Raw genomic sequence first — 18,470 nt, forward strand, 5'->3', positions numbered from 1 at the left:
CACGGTAGTTCCTGAGATTAGCCATTACTGCTCCGCTCCTATTAGTCATAGCGTGATGATATATAGCCTATAGCACTCTAGGAACAAAGTGCTATCCAACACAAAAATATTTTTTCAGTTCGATCTGATAGTTCCTGAGATTAGCCATTACTGCTCCGCTCCTATTGGTCATAGCGTGATGATATATACCCCATAGTACTCCACGAACAAAGAACTATCCAGCACAAAAATATTTTTTCAGTTTAAACCGGTAGTTCCTGAGATTAGCCATTACTGCTCCGCTCCTATTGGTCATAGCGTGATGATATATAGCCTATAGCACTACACTAATAAAGAGCTATCCAACACAAAAAGAATTTTTCAGTTCGAACCGGTAGTTCCTGAGATTAGTCATTACTGCTCCGCTCCTATTGGTCATAGCGTGATGATATATAGCCTATAGCACTCCACGAACAAAGGGCTATCCAACACAAAAAGAATTTTTCAGTTTGGACCGGTAGTTCCTGAGATTAGCCATTACTGCCCCGCTCCTATTGGGTATAGCGTGATGATATATAGTCTATAGCACTCCACGAACAAAGGGCTATCCAACGCAAAAAGAATTTTTCAATTTGGACTGGTAGTTCCTGAGATTAGCGCGTTCAAACAAACAAACAAACAAACAAACAAACAAACAAACAAACAAACAAACAAACAAACTCTTCAGCTTTATATAATAGTATAGATTTCAATAAAAATTAACTTTCAACTAAAAAGTTGGAAGTGAGTGAATAAAGTTCATTCGGGTTAATTAACTAGTACAATCGAGGGCATGAGAGTACTGATCCATGGCCGAAAAAGAGAAAAAGAGCGGACAAGTGACTGAATGTGAATGTCTCCTCTGCCCCCAGGGACCTAATTTAGAGATTGAAACGTAGTACATTAATGAACTATTTTCTTAACCCGAATGAACTATTATTTATCTTGATGGCATATTATTTATGTGGCTTCATATATTCAGACGAGAAAAACATTGAAAAGCCAATTTGTCCTCACACTAAGACAAATATCCATGAGGTCCAACTACGAAACGGGTCCTTCAATCTTTACAAAAACTATGAGACCTATTCTCGTAGTTCTTAATACCCAGGACATAAAGCTCATATAAGTGTGGGGACAAACCAATCAAGTTATATGTGACAAAATTTATGCCAAATACTAAATATCAAAGAAATACCTAGAGTACTACTAGAGTTTTTATATTTAACGAAATACATTTAGAATACTTTCATTATTTACAAATATTTCTAGATAATCCTAAATTACGAGATATATTGAAATTATATTATATTTGGTTATTATAACAATAACTAAAAATACTTACATTTTAATAACTATTTGTATTATATCTATTCGGTTATGGCAAATCCTTTTTTTGAACTCTTGAAAAATGGTTGTAATAAGCCATTGGGTTGGCGCTCCATAATTTATTATTAGTAGAAGTAAATAATAATATCAACCCTGTATTATATACTGTCCCACTGCTGGGCACGGACTTCTCTACTGACAGGGTTTAGGCCACCATGCTGGCATAATGCTGATTGGCAGACTTCACATACCTTCGATTTTTTTAAGAACCTTACAGTTATGCTAGTTTCCTCACGATGTTTTTACCCAGTAACACGTTGAGTGCGAAACCAGGTCTGAAACATCTTGTGCATATCTAGCTAACAGTGCGACAAAGAAAAGTATGGAATAATCCGTGTCGCTTCGAAGGTGTTAAAGCAAGTGTTAAGTCACACATAACTTTATAAAAGTCAGAGGTGCGCTTGGGTTTTGAACCTGCGGACATTCGTCTTGTCAGTCCATTCTGCTCTCAACTAGGCTATCGCAAGTTTATACATATCAAGGGATAGGAGAGGTATTTTATATGATATCCTATAATAACTAATAAGCAACATTATTGACTTTTTGAGATGCATTAAGAAAAGAAGGAAGGAAACTAACGCGAGGTAATCTGGACATACAGGAATCTGAAGGTATGTGAAGTCTACGAACCCATTAAGACAGTATGGTAGATGTGAGGCCAATTTGTCCATTGTCGAGGTCCGTGTTTACAAGGATTGTAAGTGATACATGTCTGATAATTGTAATTTAGAAAATTCTAGATTGATACGACAAACCCAAAAATGATGTAATATACACCGTGATTTTATATTCGTTTTGGAAGCGAACATTTTAAATTCTGTATCAATAATAGAGTTAAAAAAATACAATATATATTTTTTAATAAACATTAAAATTCATGTTTACGAATAATAAATGAGAACTCGTGGTAATGCAACTAAATCTCACGTACTACGTACACTACGATCGATGCCATTCATAACTATGAATAATTGTCGCGAAGGTACTATATCAAATTCGGACGAGTGAAAAATAATATCAAAAACATTTTTTTACTATCAACAGCACAATAAATTCACTATTTTTTGATCCTACAAATTATTCTATATAACCACATTTTGGTTCCAAAACAACTATAAAACCACGCTCCCTTATTCATAGACGTTATTTATCTAAGGACGGAGCATTGCTGTGATAACAAGTCTGTTTCTCAGTGATGACGGCATGGCAGCCTTCGCAGTGCGTAGACATAGGGCCGTTGTGATTGGCTAATATTGAGATACAACTTGAATCTAGTTGGCTGTCAGATAAACAAAGCTGAACAAACAGCAAGCCGTTAGATAAACGAAGCTGAGAAACAGACTTGTTATCACATCAATGCTTTGTCCTTCGATAAATAACATGTATGAATAAGGGGGTTAGTGTTTAATACTCCTTACATATTTATAGTGTTTTTGCTATTTTAATGCGCGCTTTCTTTTGGCCCAAATTTCTACATACATTTTGCATGTACTCTTTTGTGTTTAATAATACTTAATGTAACACCGAATTTAGAAATATGAACACTATAATTATTATTATAAGATTTAAAATAACTCGGCATACTGCTTCGTTATATTCTTCCACTGAGATTAAATGTATCAAAGATAATATATTTAAAAATAAATGCTTTCGTTATGAACTAGGCGACAATTATTACTTATTGTTCTTAAATTATATTAAATTTGATTTGTATTCAATACTGAGCTTTATTATAAGGTAATAAGTGCTATGAATTTTGTGAACAATGTAAACAAAAATATCTGCCATGATGAGATGACTATTTTGAGTTATTTTGTAGGTATTTTTGTTAACATTTCCCTTGGTATATACAATTTGTTCATAATACTAGTTCAAACTGCACTAAGTATAATGTTACACTATTTTCTATACTGGCTTTCACAATTTATACTACTTATATTGCACCAACTATTACGGAAGATTTATAGAAGATAAAATTATTATTTATTATAGTAAAATCGACTTTATTTACATGAGTTTAAATCGTTAGCCGCGAAGCCTTCAGTTCGGTGAGTGCAATTTGAATTTCTTTTCCCTAGTACATAGAGTTCATAATATATTTAAATACAGACATAATTAAAAATATGTTTCTGAGCAAACATAAAAAGGAGCAAATTCTTTTGGCAATAAATTTAAATAACGATAAATTATCACAAAAAACGGAACGTTTCACTAAAATCAGTTCGAAATTTAAAAAATTCAGTCATTTTTTTCAACGGAAATATGCGCAATTCAGTCATATTTTTTGGCAAAACATATTTGTTACAAAATCCGAGATTATTTTATAACTTTTAATACACTCAAGTTATTACTTAAACCAACCTCCCATAGTCCAATGAGAGTGAAGGAACAGATAGTGCACTTGTGTATTGCGCACCACTTAGCACTGTAATATCTCTTGTGTACTTGGCTGATCTCCGTTGAGATTGGCCGCCGTGGTAGAAATTCGGGTAAGAAGGATTTTATTAATTTAGTTTACATTAATATTTCTGAGTGTAACACACACTCATGCCTTTTATCCCCGAAGGGGTAGGCAGAGGTGTAACTGGTACACCCACTTTCCGCCTTGTATTCCGACGTGTGATAGAGGGTGAGCCTATCGCCATATCGGCCCTAAATAGACTCCGGGCTGATAATGAGTGGAAAAACCCAATATCACTTTGCCCGACCCGGGAATCGAACACGAGACATCGAACAATCGTACCGTATAACAACTACACCTCCGAGGAAGGCATTACTAGTTGTTAATTTAACATTAATGCAGCTTTTATAAAGTTTGTATGGACTCTTTTATTAATATTTGTTATCAATTAACAGCAAGAATTTGTACAAACAGAACTTGTTTTTTTTACAAACCCTATTCCTATCCATAATGGTCAATCTTGTATTTATAAGCAAAGGGGAAAATGTATTGATTTCTGATCCAGTTTTAATGGGACATGCTGTATATCAATATGACGGTGCAAATAAATATTTAAGAAGTAAATATTATTGCATATTAAATTAATGGTTCCATGTTAAATTGGCTATATTGTTGACAAATACTGGCCATATATGGCACAAATCAATATCAACAAAATTGTTTTCATTTTATAAACACTTTTCAAATTTACTATAATATTATATAACTTAAAAAAAAACATTAATACATAAATAAAATGCAATTATTTCCATGTCGCTAGCCATGTTTTACCATTCGACAAAAAAAATCGAGACAATGACAACGAAATTTCAATTCGTATTTCCACTAGAATTTATGTTGAGACAAAAAGTTCGAGGTACATTCCAACATGCAGAAACGGTCAGTGTCAGGGCTGTTTTTTTTTGTATATCAAACACACGTGCAGTACCAGTTTTTCGGTGAAAGACGTATAATCACGTTTGTTTGCAATATAACGGTTCAGTGTCCTTAGAATGTGGGACGTGCAGCACCAGTGTTTCGGTGAAGGACGTATAATCACGTTAGTTTGCAAAAATAAATGATCCAGGGCCCTTAAAATGTGGGATCGCAACACACGTTATACGTCTTTCGCCGAAACACTGGCAGTGTTTCGGCGAAGGACGTATAATCACGTTTGTTTACAAAACTAACGATCCAGTGTCCTTAGAAAGTGGTAAGAGACGTCACAACTCTGTCATTTTATTGGGACTGGGTGAGATTAACACATGATCGGCGCATTGGTCTCTCGATCAATCACTGACAAAATAAAACATCGATTACAAGTCGCGCAATTTTTGGATATTCTGATTCCCATTGCCACAAGTATTTTGACAATTGAAATTGGCATTCAGAATACCATTCCACGCAAATCTCACGAAGACAACGTAACACGGCCGTTACGACTTCTATGAGATAGAGATTGAGGCCCCCGGTCGATTCCTGTAGATGAATTCTAAAAATGAATCAATTAAGTAATATGTGAGCATAAGGAACTTTATTCTGGTTATTCCATTTCTGCTATCGATCCGGTGTATGGATTAAGATCGCTTATAGTTTTGATCGTTAAACGGACAATTTGGCAGGACCCAGCAAGACTGTATAATCAAAGTTAGGTCGTCAACGTGAATGTACGCCTTATGCATATTTCTTTTTAAATCATTATTCACTGGAATGTAAGACATAGTCAGTTCCTTCTTTTTCTTTACATTGATATAGGATTTATCGTGTGTACATTTTTGTTATGGAATATGAAAATGGACAACAGAATCTTACTAATAGGTATTAATTTAGACCTATTTTTATAATTATTACAGATATAATAAGTATATTAGGAATGTACATAAATATATTACCAATAGATAGTTGGCACGCACTAGATCCGCACACCATATTTTTGATATATTTTTTTTATTAAAATATTTACAAATGACATCAATTTATTTCGTATAATGACATTACTACGGACGTTAAAACGTGATTCTACTCTGAATTATTTCGTACTATAACGACACAACTTAAGTATTATGAGCCTATTTTCTTATATAAAATGGTTTGAGTATTCTATTGTTATAATTATTGACGTCTAGTTACGTCAATATTTTGACGCACAGTTAACGCCCGTGATACATACTCTTGCACGTACACCCGATACTGGCAAGTCAGCATGCCAGATGGCAATCAGAAGCACATCATAAATGCCTACCTGGCATAAGTTCATTCATTTCAGTAGTCTCTCTCTTAATTAAAAGGGTTAGAACACCTTGGGATCTAATTGTACTAGCATAATCCAAGTTGATCGAAAAACTAAGCAAGTTTAGTACAGCTGTGACATTTTTTATGTGTGTGCTGACTGCATACTATGCAAATGAAAGTGTGTATTTTATCACTTATGCGAGCTATACTAAGTTAGCTTAGTTTTTGGTCGACAACCTGCATAAAGTTGCAAATCCCTTCCTATTTGTCACTCATTTATACAAGTTATGTAACACGAGCTTTATACTAGAGAGAAATGGAGCAGTCACACTGTTTTCCTAACTTCATATACACATAATATGACGCATTTATCTTGAATTCATCATTCACTTTGCTTGAAGTTAACTGTTAACACCAAGTACACACATTTTCACTATCACATGTCTCACTGGCAGTATAGTACAATGGCACATGTCCGTGGCTAGTACCGGAGGGGCGCGGGGTCGACTCCCGGCAGCGGTGCTGGCTACAGCAGCGCGCGCCGACACTCTTCGCGGTACGCGCCCATGCTTCCCCTGTTTCATGTCTGCCATCTGGAATCACATTTAGGTGTTATAAATAAACTATTGTATGTTGGCCCGTGAGCAAATAAATTCAAAAACTTAAAAATATATTTTGTCTATGGTTATACATATGTATAAAAGTGAAAACATGTGACGTTACAATCAGGGGGCCCCACAAATGTGACAAGTACGGGAGAGTGGACAAAAATCATGAAATTGTATGATCTCGAGGTCGAGTATCGTCCACACGCGCTAGCGCACCTCGGCCACCCGTCTCCTCAGTACTAGTATCTGTATGTACCTGGCCTTCTGCAGCTCGATCTGTCCCTCGAGCGTCTTGGCGAGGTAGATGACGAAGAGCTGCGACAGCGCCACGCCGAGCGCCACGGACGCGATGGTGTAGAGGTTGTGCTCCGCCCACGACCGCACGATCTCGATGCACCCGCTCGTCCACACGCGCTTGCTCGCCTCGGCCACCTACCAATTACAAAAAAAAATATCCTTTACTTATTACTTACATAATATTCATATTATGTTCCATTATGTTCAAGAATGTTCCGTTATGTTCCATTATGTTCTATTATGTTCAATCATGTTCTAGAATGTTCCAAACCACTCACCGGATAGTTCTGCACGCCGTACCCGCACATGATGTTCACGAGCCCAGACGATATATCGGTAGCGTTGATGCAACACGAGTACGGAACCCCGCACCTCTCGACCGACGGCGACGAGCAGTTAAAATACTCGTTCTTAGACCAATCCATGTACCCGTCTGACGTGAGCCCGCAGCAATGGAACTGGAATCATGAGCAGTTAGTTATCTTTGGTAAAATGTCGTATGTCGTACAACCGATTTATCGGACCGATAAAAATCGGTTAGCATAATTACATTTTGGTTAATACTAATACTTAAGCACTGTTATGCTAAAGTTTGATGGACATTATAACATTATGAGCCATAGTAATTAACACCTGAGGTCTATATGAGCACAAAATCATGCGATTTATGAGTATTCGCTTACCATTATGAACTATCTACTCCTCTCTATTTAGTTCAAACTCACATCTTTCTGCGCGAAGTCGATGAAGTTCTGCAGGTCCTGATCGTCTCTGTACGCATGCACTATCTTCTCCGTGAAGCTCAGCTCGAGAAGTCCGTGCAGCGAACGCGGGAACACGAACCCGCAGACAGCCCCGCCCATTTCCACCAGGAATAAGATCAGTAGGCATAACGAGTACTGAAAACGTATAATATTTAAATTAAACAATTTTCGGGTTTAAATATTTTACTTTTCTACCGACGTTTCGACGACTTTGCAGCCTTCATGGTCACGGGGGGGACCGCCGGGAAACGTCGGGAGAAATTAAAGTTTAATTTAAATGTCTAACATTCACTTAAACATAAGAAATCATTACGTATAATATTAGATAGGACAGGTAGAAAAAGGAGGCAGATCGACCAATCGCTGGACTGATTTGATCAAAATGGCAACACTGTCCTCCACATACACGCAGCTCTAACCGACAAAAATGGAGAAGCATTAGTAGATTTTCGACATCGCCGAGAAGACTGATGTGGTCAACAACATTTCTTGTATCACCATAGCGACGATCACGACTATTATTGTGTGCCCGACTAAGATTACATTGGATTTTATCTCATACAGACGCAGTACTTTACACATGTCAAAGATATGACCATGTATGTAAGCGGACATTAAGTAAATCGTGTCATATCAGTCCTTAAATTAAGTATTCCCTCCCATTTCTGTACTATTTTTTTTTCCTAACCTAACCTAACCTAACCCACGTTATAAATCGATGCAAAGGGTGTACTTATACTCACAAATTTAAGCAGGCAAGTGTTCTCTCTGAGCGCGCCGACACAGCCCGCGAAACTGACGATGAACACCACGCCGCCGAGCAGCGCGATCACCAGCGATATATTTATCATCACATCGTATACAGTGTCCAACTGAAACAAATACAAACTCAATAACAAGAGACGTACGTACTACGTGCCAGAGCCTTACCAGGAAACTAAAATACCTGCTTTAGGGCGCCACTTTTGCTCTTTCGTTTGTGGCGAGGTTTTATATTTTCCTGGTCAGGTTATACATAATAATTTGATGGTTTCAACACAAAGTTTTCGATAATTATCACGTGTGCATTTGAAAAACGAATTGATTGTTTCAGCATCAACTTTTCGTAATCATTTATGTGTTATGCCACTAATCGTGAAAATTCTTTGTTATAGGCCTTATTCCGTCTACGGGGCCTAATCAGTCTTTTTACAATTACGGGCGTTCTTTTAGATCAACTTTGATAACCTTTTAAGTAATGAGGTAAACAGTGAATGTTCGGAACGCCAAATCTAGTACTTAGTACATATATATCGATGTATATGAATTACTTGATTCTCTATGCTATAAAATATGGGTGAATTGCATCAAGTTTTTTTAACTGTACCTAATATTGTTTCACCGATACTGTCTTATCAGTGTGACCTCGACTCTGAGCGATAACGTCCATGTATTTCAGGACATTTTAGTCAAATTTTGAATGTATACCATTGATCTGGGTAGCTAATATATGCAGCAAATACTTACTTCTTTGTATTAAAAATGATATAAAAATTAGAATTACGTAAAAGCATTGTAGCCAGCATAACTACTAGACATAACATCTCATGTCTAAGTATGGCGAGCGCAGTGGAATACCAAACAATACTTTGTAATTCAAGGTGTTGTATGGTGTTTCCTGTGTTTATGGGCGGTTGTATCGCTTACCATCAGGCGAACAGCAAGCTCGTCTCGTCATTCAAAGCAATAAAACAAAAAACTCAATATGTTATTAATCCGATGCTATCAACAACGCTTAGGGTTACCACATGTGCAACAAGTAAATTAAAATAAGGTACGAGGAGGAAAACAAACAGCACTATGGAAAAAGAGAGACATTTTTATTTAAGTCGAGCTTATATCTCTCAAGTAATACGTTAAGGACCTCCCTCAAGTTAGCGGCCTTGAGCATTTGTTCCATACGTTTACGAATTAAGTATCGACTACAAAAAAATATTTATCCATAAATATATTATCAAAATAAACTACAAAACCAATCTCAACAGTGCAGACTGCAGTAAGACAACCCTATAACTAACCCACATCGTGATCTACAATAAAGCATGCATTCCGCCGCTTACTGATAAGAACGGGTACATTGTTTCTCTGAAATATATGAGAATTGGAAAAAACGCTTAGTAATAAATACAAATTCGGTCGCGGGGAATTTTATCCCGAGGGAAATTAAAGCGTTGGAAAGAACTTAAAATACCCACACAATCACGGCTTTATCCCTGAAGGGGCAGACAGACATGCAACTAGGACATTTCACTGAGGCGTGCTCCGTGCTATGTGATAGGAGCCTATCATCATATCCGGCACAAATTCCAGACTCCAAGCTGATAGTAAACAGAAAAAGTTAAATATAATTTTGCCCGACCTGGGACCACAGAATGAGGCCGTACCACTCAAAAATAAAATACTACTTAACCACAGAGCCAGTCCACAATTTTAAATACAAACATTTTTACGTAGCTGTTCATATCAGTTTGGTGGTAGAGTTCACTGTAAAATTATACATTTTAATGGAGTGTGTACGGAGTACACCTATGAGACAAAAAGTAATTCCATGTTACAATGAAAACTCTTTCAATGTGGGTGGTTTTCAAACCATTTTATCTTCACAAACATCAGAAGTGGCTAAACTGATTTATGTACATGAACATAGACTGCTATGAGACTGATATAGTCAAGAATGACTGAGTCTTGTAAATAAATAAGAAAAAAAAAGTATTATACAATTGTTAAGTCTATTTACACTAGAAAACCGATTTATAGATTTCGCATATACCATTGCCAATTCTCTGAGATGTCATAACAATTTGTTTCAATTACTAATGACTACTATTAATATAGCTTGTGGTTAAAATACAATGAATTCATTTTGAATAGAGGAATCACAAAGGATTAATAATTAATAAATGTGGTTGAATTTATTGTATTTAACTTTAACAAATGGAATAATCATAAAAGTATATAATTTGGTTGATTCTATGCATATAGCTACTTATTTTTATTTACTGTGCCTCAAAACATTCCAACCATATGTTAACTAGTAAAAATCGAATTACATGCATTTGCATATTTTGAATATTTTCGACGATTTTTGCATATAATATATAGCTCCCGCAAATTGCATGCTGATTTTAAATAAGTAAATCAGTTTATTTTCATTAATTGATGTTGGATATTCTGATTCATGTTCATGAATGTTGTGAGCATATTTCGGACTTTATAATAATAACTAATAATATCAGCCCTGTATTATATACTTGCCCACTACTGAGCACGGGCCTCCTCTACTATTGAGAGGGATTAGGCCTTAATCCACCACACTGGCCTAGTGCGGATTGGTAGACTTCACACACCGTTGAAATTCCCATAGAGAACTTCTCAGATATTAAGGTTTCCTCACAATGTTTTCCTTCACCGTTAAAGCGAACGATAAATTCACAAAGAATACACACATGATTTTAGAATAGTTAGAGGTGTGTGTCCTTGATTTGAACCTGCGGACATTCGTCATGGCAGTCCGTTCCACACCCAACTAGGCTATCGCCGCATATTTCGGACTTTATAAGTTGCATATTAATCAGTCTCTACTTATTAATGGTTTGGATGTTTATTACAACTAAATACAGAAAGTGCTGCATATATTTGAATAAAAATTGGTACACAGACTAAATCTTGGACTTATTAGGTTGTTACTTTTTATCCCGGTAAAATTGCAAAATCTGACATATTTTCCTAGAAAAAAACATCTGAGTGGAGTTGTTAACAAAATAAACTTTATTAAAATATGTGTAATTTTAATATAACCTAAACTTTTGTAACCTATGTAATCTGCTATTTAATTCTCTGTAAAACCCAATTCCAATTTTGATATCGTCCTAAGAACCTATTTCACAAGTTCCAAGTATATTTTGTCTGTCAGTTATTGCATTAAACAGGTAATGAAGATGTAGATTAATTACGATTTATTTGATTGCATAGATTAGGATGTGACTATTATATTTGGTGGGCTTATAAATATATGTCACAGGTAACATTTACTAAGAAATTGTGAACCAGGGCTTTATTCTTCTAATAAGATTTACCTTCACCAGTCCAGTAGCCTGCCATTTATCTATAAAAGCGTACAGTCCCACGCCAATCAGCAGACCGCCAAACAACTGAAATGGAAAGTTTATTGACATTAAACAAAAAGGTATAAACAATCTAATCATGATGTTATGATAAGAGGTTTTTTTAAAACCATATGACAAGATAAGATCCTTGTGCAACGGTTAAGGGTCAAAGTGATAATATTAAGCAGTATCAAGAATATAGGCTGATAAATTATTATTGATAAATGCAAGGTGTGTTTTCAGATGGGGTTGTAAGATGAGCTACCATTACCGCTATTGCTATAAAGTATCTTAGGAGACAGTACATCTTTTTGAACTCATCAAGTTTTGCCCTCCCAGCTTTTGCCTGTGGCTCTGCATATATGATTTTTTTTGTAAGGATAATATTTCCTGGGTTAATTGTAGCTTATAAGTACTCAAGAGTAATGTACCTATTAGTGCAAATATATTGAAAATCAATTCAATAGTTCCTGAGATTAGCGTGTTCAAACAAACTCTTCAGCACTGTATGTAAGAATAGCCAAAGAAAATGGGCAATTTATGCAAAAAGGTTGATGCCATTCGATCTTGTTGCTATAAGGTTCAAAAGAGTTTGAGAACATTAAAGGTTTGAGTACTTGGATAGTCAGAAATAGCAAAAAATATTCTTCATACATTTTGTAGCAAATGAATCTCCAATGCACTTCTAAACATAATAAAGTTTTGCAGTCAATTTGCATAGCATATATTTTATTTATCTATATGGAATCAAAATCTCTAGGAGATAGAGAAGAATGGAAGAGGTTAGAGGAGGCCTATGTGTCTGCAGAACACACTGATTTAGATTTGGAACCAGACTGAAGTGCACACTTATATTCTATGTAAACTCATTGTAAAATCACTAATAAAGGTATATGGATTTTTGCATTTTGAATGGTATTAAAATGGGAAAGAAAATGATGGACTGAAATAATTTTCAATAGGAGAGAAACTTAAAAAATAATCTCTGTAATAGTATAACTTGTACTCGCCTAAAGAGTACAGACATCAGTAAGTTATTGAATCATTGCTTAGTAATTACAATAAAATGTTCTGTATTTATGGGTGCATGGTGAACAATACAAGGAAACTATAAGTAAGTAAATACATCTTTCTATGTACCTGTCTGCCTGTGGGTTTGTTTTTTTTTTCTCTTATTGGCAAGGTACATTTTGCATATCAGCCAATGTCAATGTTTTTAGTTAGACAGTTTGTAGAGTAAGTTACTGTTATATTTTGTAAAATAAAGTTAGGGAAACAATAAATAAAATTAAGACAGGGAAATTATAGGATAGGATCAGAGGCATATATTTAAAATTAATAATATATAGGAAAATCAGTTATATTTATAAATATAAATACAGATAGAAGATGGTAAATATCTATATTATAATTGGAGAGAAGAGCACATATGTTGGTAGGGAAAGAAACACCAAGAGAGGACAGACTGGAATAAAGGGAACCATGGTTAAGACATGAAAATATAAGGTGATTTAGATCCCCAATCACCCACAACTACATGCCAAAGATTCCACCATTTATAGTTGTCAACTTATCTCACGAATATTTAAAAAGTAATTATTAAAAAAAAAAATCATAAATAAAACAAAACCTAAACGCATAATTCCTATGTGTTTAGGTACTATATAAAAAATATCAGCAAGTAGGAAGGCAGATAATTTTTTACCACCTACACTTTTTGGTCAAATAATAATTTGGTGTAATATTCAGAAGCAGAAAAATTAATGAACAAGCGTTTAGCTCCTAAACAATGGTTTGCTGGAACCTGTCAAATTAACTACAACCAAATACAGTTGGAAATTGGGGATAGGTATATTTGTTTCCATTGAGTTTTTATGTTTCCTGTATAATAATTTGAATTGTCATAATGGACAGAGCCACAAAATCACTTTCAGTTCACACACTGCACATACAATATGCTTCGAAACAATGATTCATGCAATGCCGATGACCTAATGATGGCCATTTTTCTGCCTTTATACTAACAAGGTATCAAAATTAATTCATATTTACATTATTATAATACATAATTAAAGTAATAAAAGTCAAAAACTCACCCAAAAGATAAAATTTAACACAAAAATCATATATTTCACACATCCACTGACATAAGTAAAATTTGGCCCTCTGCGTCGATGCATTTTTGTTTTATTGTTTATTTATTTGTTATTTTTGCGCACGTTTGTTATTGTTTGTAATATAATTACCCAATGGTGCTATAATTATTTTATCATTATTTAGTTTGACCAAAGAGTTATCCCGTTTGCCGCACAGCACACAGACAGACCACAGACGATCCGTGGACCAAGACTAGTGTTACGCGACTAACGAGTACAAAGTGTCGACTTGGATACGAATTAATGACTTTAGGTAAATGATAACTCGAATGATTTGAGCAGGCGTAACAAACTCAATATTACTTAAGTTCTTTCGTAATTTCCACTGACTAAAGGCTTTGAAAAAATAATTTCAATTATGGAATATCATTTGATGTTTCTCTCATGTTTAAAAATAAGGTCGAGTGTGTCGTCGCTTGTCATTCAAAATCGCGAATGAACCTTTTAAACATTCGATTATGTATATTGTATCAGGGATGTTATGGATATGGAATTTCGGATCTGGATATGGATATGGATATAGGAATAATATTATATCGGTTACGGATACGGTTACGGATATGTAATTATTTCGGATTATCCGGTAGTTTCGGATAGTTTCGGTTACGGATATTAGATTAAAGTAAAATAAAAATAGTATATGACAATTTGGTTTTATTTCTAGGTTCTATCTAGTCTAGGTTATCATTTGGTATGACAATCAGTCATACCAATATAGGTAAGTTATTATTATATCTACCTACTCAATTTTCAGTTGAGTCTACTAAAAATGCAATAAGTTGAAATATTCAAAATAAATATCAATAATATAATAATAAGTTGAAATCATATTTATTATTTATTATATAATAACATAACAAGCGTTTTCCTAATTATTTTTATGAGTAATGAAACTATAACAAAATATGAAGTTGTCTATCACCTAATCATAGTTCTAATAGTCAAAACTGAGCAAAGGAAGATTATATTTAACAAAAAAGCAATTTTGCAGCCTTATCACCAGAAAGTCGATTTCTTAAAGGGTCATAAATTAACCCAGCAGCACTGAAAAGCTGCTCACTCGGTACACTGCCAGGAGGTGGAGACAGGTACTGTCTTACTAAATTACTTAAGCTATGATACTTGGTATAATTTTTCCACCATAAAAGTGGATCTTCTGTGAGTGTCAATCTTTTCTCTCTATTGTATTCAGTTAGTAATGTCTTTTTAAAAAAGAATTGATGGTACACTTCATCAGCACAATCTATATTTTGCTCTTCCTCGTCACTTATGCTTAATATTTCAGCTAGACAAGATTGAATGCGTGATTGGTTGCTTGAGCTTGTTGTTGCTAGCTCATTACGTCATCTTTTAGGTGAAGAAGGACCTTCATCAAGTGAAGTTTTTGAACACCCAAAGATTTCCAAAATCTTTGACCGCACCTGTTCCTTCGTAATTTCAGTAAAAAATTTGAGCTTGTACCGTGGATCTAGATAAGTAGCTATTGTATATATATTATTATTTTCAATTTCAATCTGATATTGAGGTCCTGGATCATTTTTGTAATCATTAATTTAAAGTTGTCAGAAGTGTCTTCTTTATACTTCTCTGTTTTTAATGTATTTTTAAGAGTATAGATTAATGGAATCACCGAAGCTATTGTTGCAGTAGCACTACTTAACTCCTTTGTAATTTCTTCGAATGGCATTAGTACAGTAATACACTTTTTCAAGTCGATCCATTCATCAGCAGTAAGAATTGGTATAGCATGCGTTCCTGAATACAGCACTAATGAGTCTTTTAATTTCAATATTCTTGGCATCATATAATACGTCGAATTCCAACTGCGAAAAAATAAAACTTGTGATAAATAAAATGAAACAAAAAATATGTTTACATAGGTTGTACTTAATGGGTTTGGATAAATACATGCATATTTTAATTTAAAAAAAGCCTTACCGGGTGGAACATTCCTGTAGTATACTTAGTCCTGATTGGTTCAGTCTTTCAATTTGAATTTGTTTCAATTCATTTTGTGCAATTAGGGAATGACTGAAATGAGTCGCAATTTTTTGCACTTTGTTATCACTGGCGAGAGAAATTCTTCGGTTTCCATCGCCAATCGAACACACAATTGTAGTTGATGAATAGTACAGTTCGCATCAGTGAAATAAGCCATACTCATAGCTTTTATTATATTAGAACCTCTGTCGCGTAAAATACAATGAACTGATTCCGCGCTTAAGTTCCAGTCTTTCAAAATATTGTTCAAATTATTCGCTATAATTTCACCTGTATGGCGACCCTCTAATTGTTCACACTTAAGTATTATAGAAACTCTTTTATATGTATTCGTGATGCCATGAGCAGTAAGGCTAAGTAATGAGACATTTGCGCTGGGTTCGGACCTCAGAATAAGAACAAGCATAGAAGGAATCTAAATTACCCTAATATACTTATCCTATTTTTTCAAATAGGCCAAAACCGTTGAAAAGAACGAGATAAATATTATGTTGCTAAGGTCGGCTTGCGTACACATTACAATTATCAAATGGTTACCTTTGGTCCTCTTTACGATACCGAATTAAAAAGCAAATAAAATGTCAAATGTTCCAACTTGCCAATCTCAAAACAATGTCACAAACGCGCCCACACAATTTAGTTACGTTATACTTCAGCGCGTGCTTTTCAAAAGTGGCTACATGTTTTGTAATATTTTTGTTGTTAATTTTAATAAATACACACTGCTGTTTAAGTAAAATATAGCCCTACGAACAAGCAATGGCCTGCGTTATTGTGGGGTGTAAATCTCGTTCTTCTCGTAAAGAAAATGAAACTGAAATCATCAGCTTCCATCGGTGAGTAAACAAAAAACCTAATATATTTGCTTTAACCCTGTACATAAGTGCAAAAAGTGTTATTAATTATACTTTATTATGCTGTAGTCATATTATAATCTGCTGTTGGCCATTCGATCCAGTCATTATTATGTATTTTTCATTTTTACCAATTTACGTACTCGTGTTGAATAGTGTTGTGCTGCATATTCTGTCGATAACAAAGATGTTAGTATATTGTAGTTTACTATTTTGCATAAATTGCCTTTTACTTTCAATATACGGTGGTGTAGTGGTAAAAGCCACTTGGAAACCGTGCGCGAAGGCTGGGGTCGAGGAAACTATCTGATTTTCATAGTGTGTTTCATACAATGTGTTTCATTGCAGATTCCCCACTGATGATGCTATGAGGCAAAAATGGATCGTTGCCATAGCTCGTCCCAATTGGCATTGGAAAAAACAGCACCGTGTTTGCTCTAAGCATTTTGACAAAGTTTTATTTACATTGAAATAAGTTATCAAACATATGTGACATGAATGATACCGCTGTGTTTTAATTTTACTGTCCCATTTTAGTAGCTTATTTCAAATCACACCTCTTGGGTATCTTTTAATGCCTAAGAAAGTCAGAAAAGAACAGAAGGCGTACTGGCTTTCTTATAGACGAAATTCCGGCCGATTTCTTGTTTGTTACTTACAGCGGTTTCCATTCCTTCCGAAATTTCTAATATTTTCTAATTTAATAATCTAAATGCTAAACTATTTTGTGTGAGTGACGTTCCGGAAGGCATGGAAACTGCTGTAAATATCAAATGAAAATTGGACAAAATTTAGCTCGAAGAAAGCCGGTAGTTCTATAGTTTATCGTAACTTAACAGCTTCTTAACGAGTGCTTTTATATACCCAGACTTCTTTTGGTACTTGAATACCAAATCAGGGTATTGATATCTTTTTTTAGCCTTTATCTAAAATAGCAATTTGCAACGGTTTGTAGTTGACTGATCGAAAAGTGTTTATTTTAACAGGTCTGTGAATTTACCATAGCCGATAGACAAAGCATCTATCGATATCGATAAGATGTCAGAAGGGATCGCAACACAATTAAATTTCTTGCTGTCTAAGACAGAGTACACTCAAATGTCATAGTGTTACTTCTATGCTTGTCATTGTTCTGAGGTTCGGACCAAACATCTGTCGTGAATGACAACTTTTCAAATTGTTTGAGTAATTCCAGAACCTTTAATCTCATTTTACTGTAGATATCAGTGCACAGTAAATTTGTGACATACTGCCGACCTCTAACGCCCGAAATTAATAATGTATCTACTATCCAAGACTGAAACCTATCTTAGATTGCCGACTATCTTTCGATTGGTCTCCTATCGGCATGCCAATATCTTAACTCGCCTATCCTTGCTTGCCTTCAAGGATAGATCGCTGGCAATCCTTTCCAGATGCGTTCCCTCCTGACCATTCCATTTTATGCAGAATATTCCATTCGTAAAAAAAATACTTTTTGTAATTTCCATACAAACTATTCGTTTCAATATTTGCCTAATTGCGAAAAATAAGACTTGGAGTAATAAAAAAATATTTTATGCATTT

General features: G+C 34.8%; 1 protein-coding gene and 1 long non-coding RNA gene across 2 annotated transcripts; both read right to left on the reverse strand.

The window, feature by feature from the left end:
- Positions 1–1,222: 1,222 nt before the first annotated feature.
- Positions 1,223–14,436, reverse strand: LOC115453478 (tetraspanin-33). Its single transcript, XM_037440054.1, has 7 exons — positions 13,990–14,436; positions 11,864–11,938; positions 8,492–8,620; positions 7,710–7,883; positions 7,263–7,442; positions 6,944–7,119; positions 1,223–6,672 (listed from the first exon to the last, which is right to left on the reverse strand). Exons 1-7 carry the CDS (start codon positions 14,071–14,073, stop codon positions 6,660–6,662), a joined length of 831 nt encoding a protein of 276 aa, XP_037295951.1. The 5' UTR covers positions 14,074–14,436; the 3' UTR covers positions 1,223–6,659.
- Positions 14,437–15,297: 861 nt separating this feature from the next.
- LOC119189622 lies at positions 15,298–18,160 on the reverse strand. The gene is made up of 3 exons (XR_005112515.1): positions 18,050–18,160; positions 15,988–16,436; positions 15,298–15,872 (listed from the first exon to the last, which is right to left on the reverse strand). It is a non-coding gene; the product is annotated as an uncharacterized LOC119189622 (long non-coding RNA).
- Positions 18,161–18,470: the final 310 nt, after the last annotated feature.

This window comes from Manduca sexta, chromosome 18 (genome assembly GCF_014839805.1).
Source record: "Manduca sexta isolate Smith_Timp_Sample1 chromosome 18, JHU_Msex_v1.0, whole genome shotgun sequence".
NCBI classification, from domain to species: domain Eukaryota; kingdom Metazoa; phylum Arthropoda; class Insecta; order Lepidoptera; family Sphingidae; genus Manduca; species Manduca sexta.

Bases quoted from the DNA above. Each gene is read 5' to 3' on its own strand.
- LOC115453478 (XM_037440054.1), bottom strand. From the start codon at position 14,073: ATGCATCGACGCAGAGGGCCAAATTTTACTTATGTCAGTGGATGTGTG. The intron at 11,939-13,989 runs GTGAGTTTTTGA...TTTCCATTTCAG, and splicing joins TGTTAAATTTTATCTTTTGG to TTGTTTGGCGGTCTGCTGAT. The intron at 8,621-11,863 runs GTAAATCTTATT...TATTTGTTTCAG, and splicing joins AGGCTACTGGACTGGTGAAG to TTGGACACTGTATACGATGT.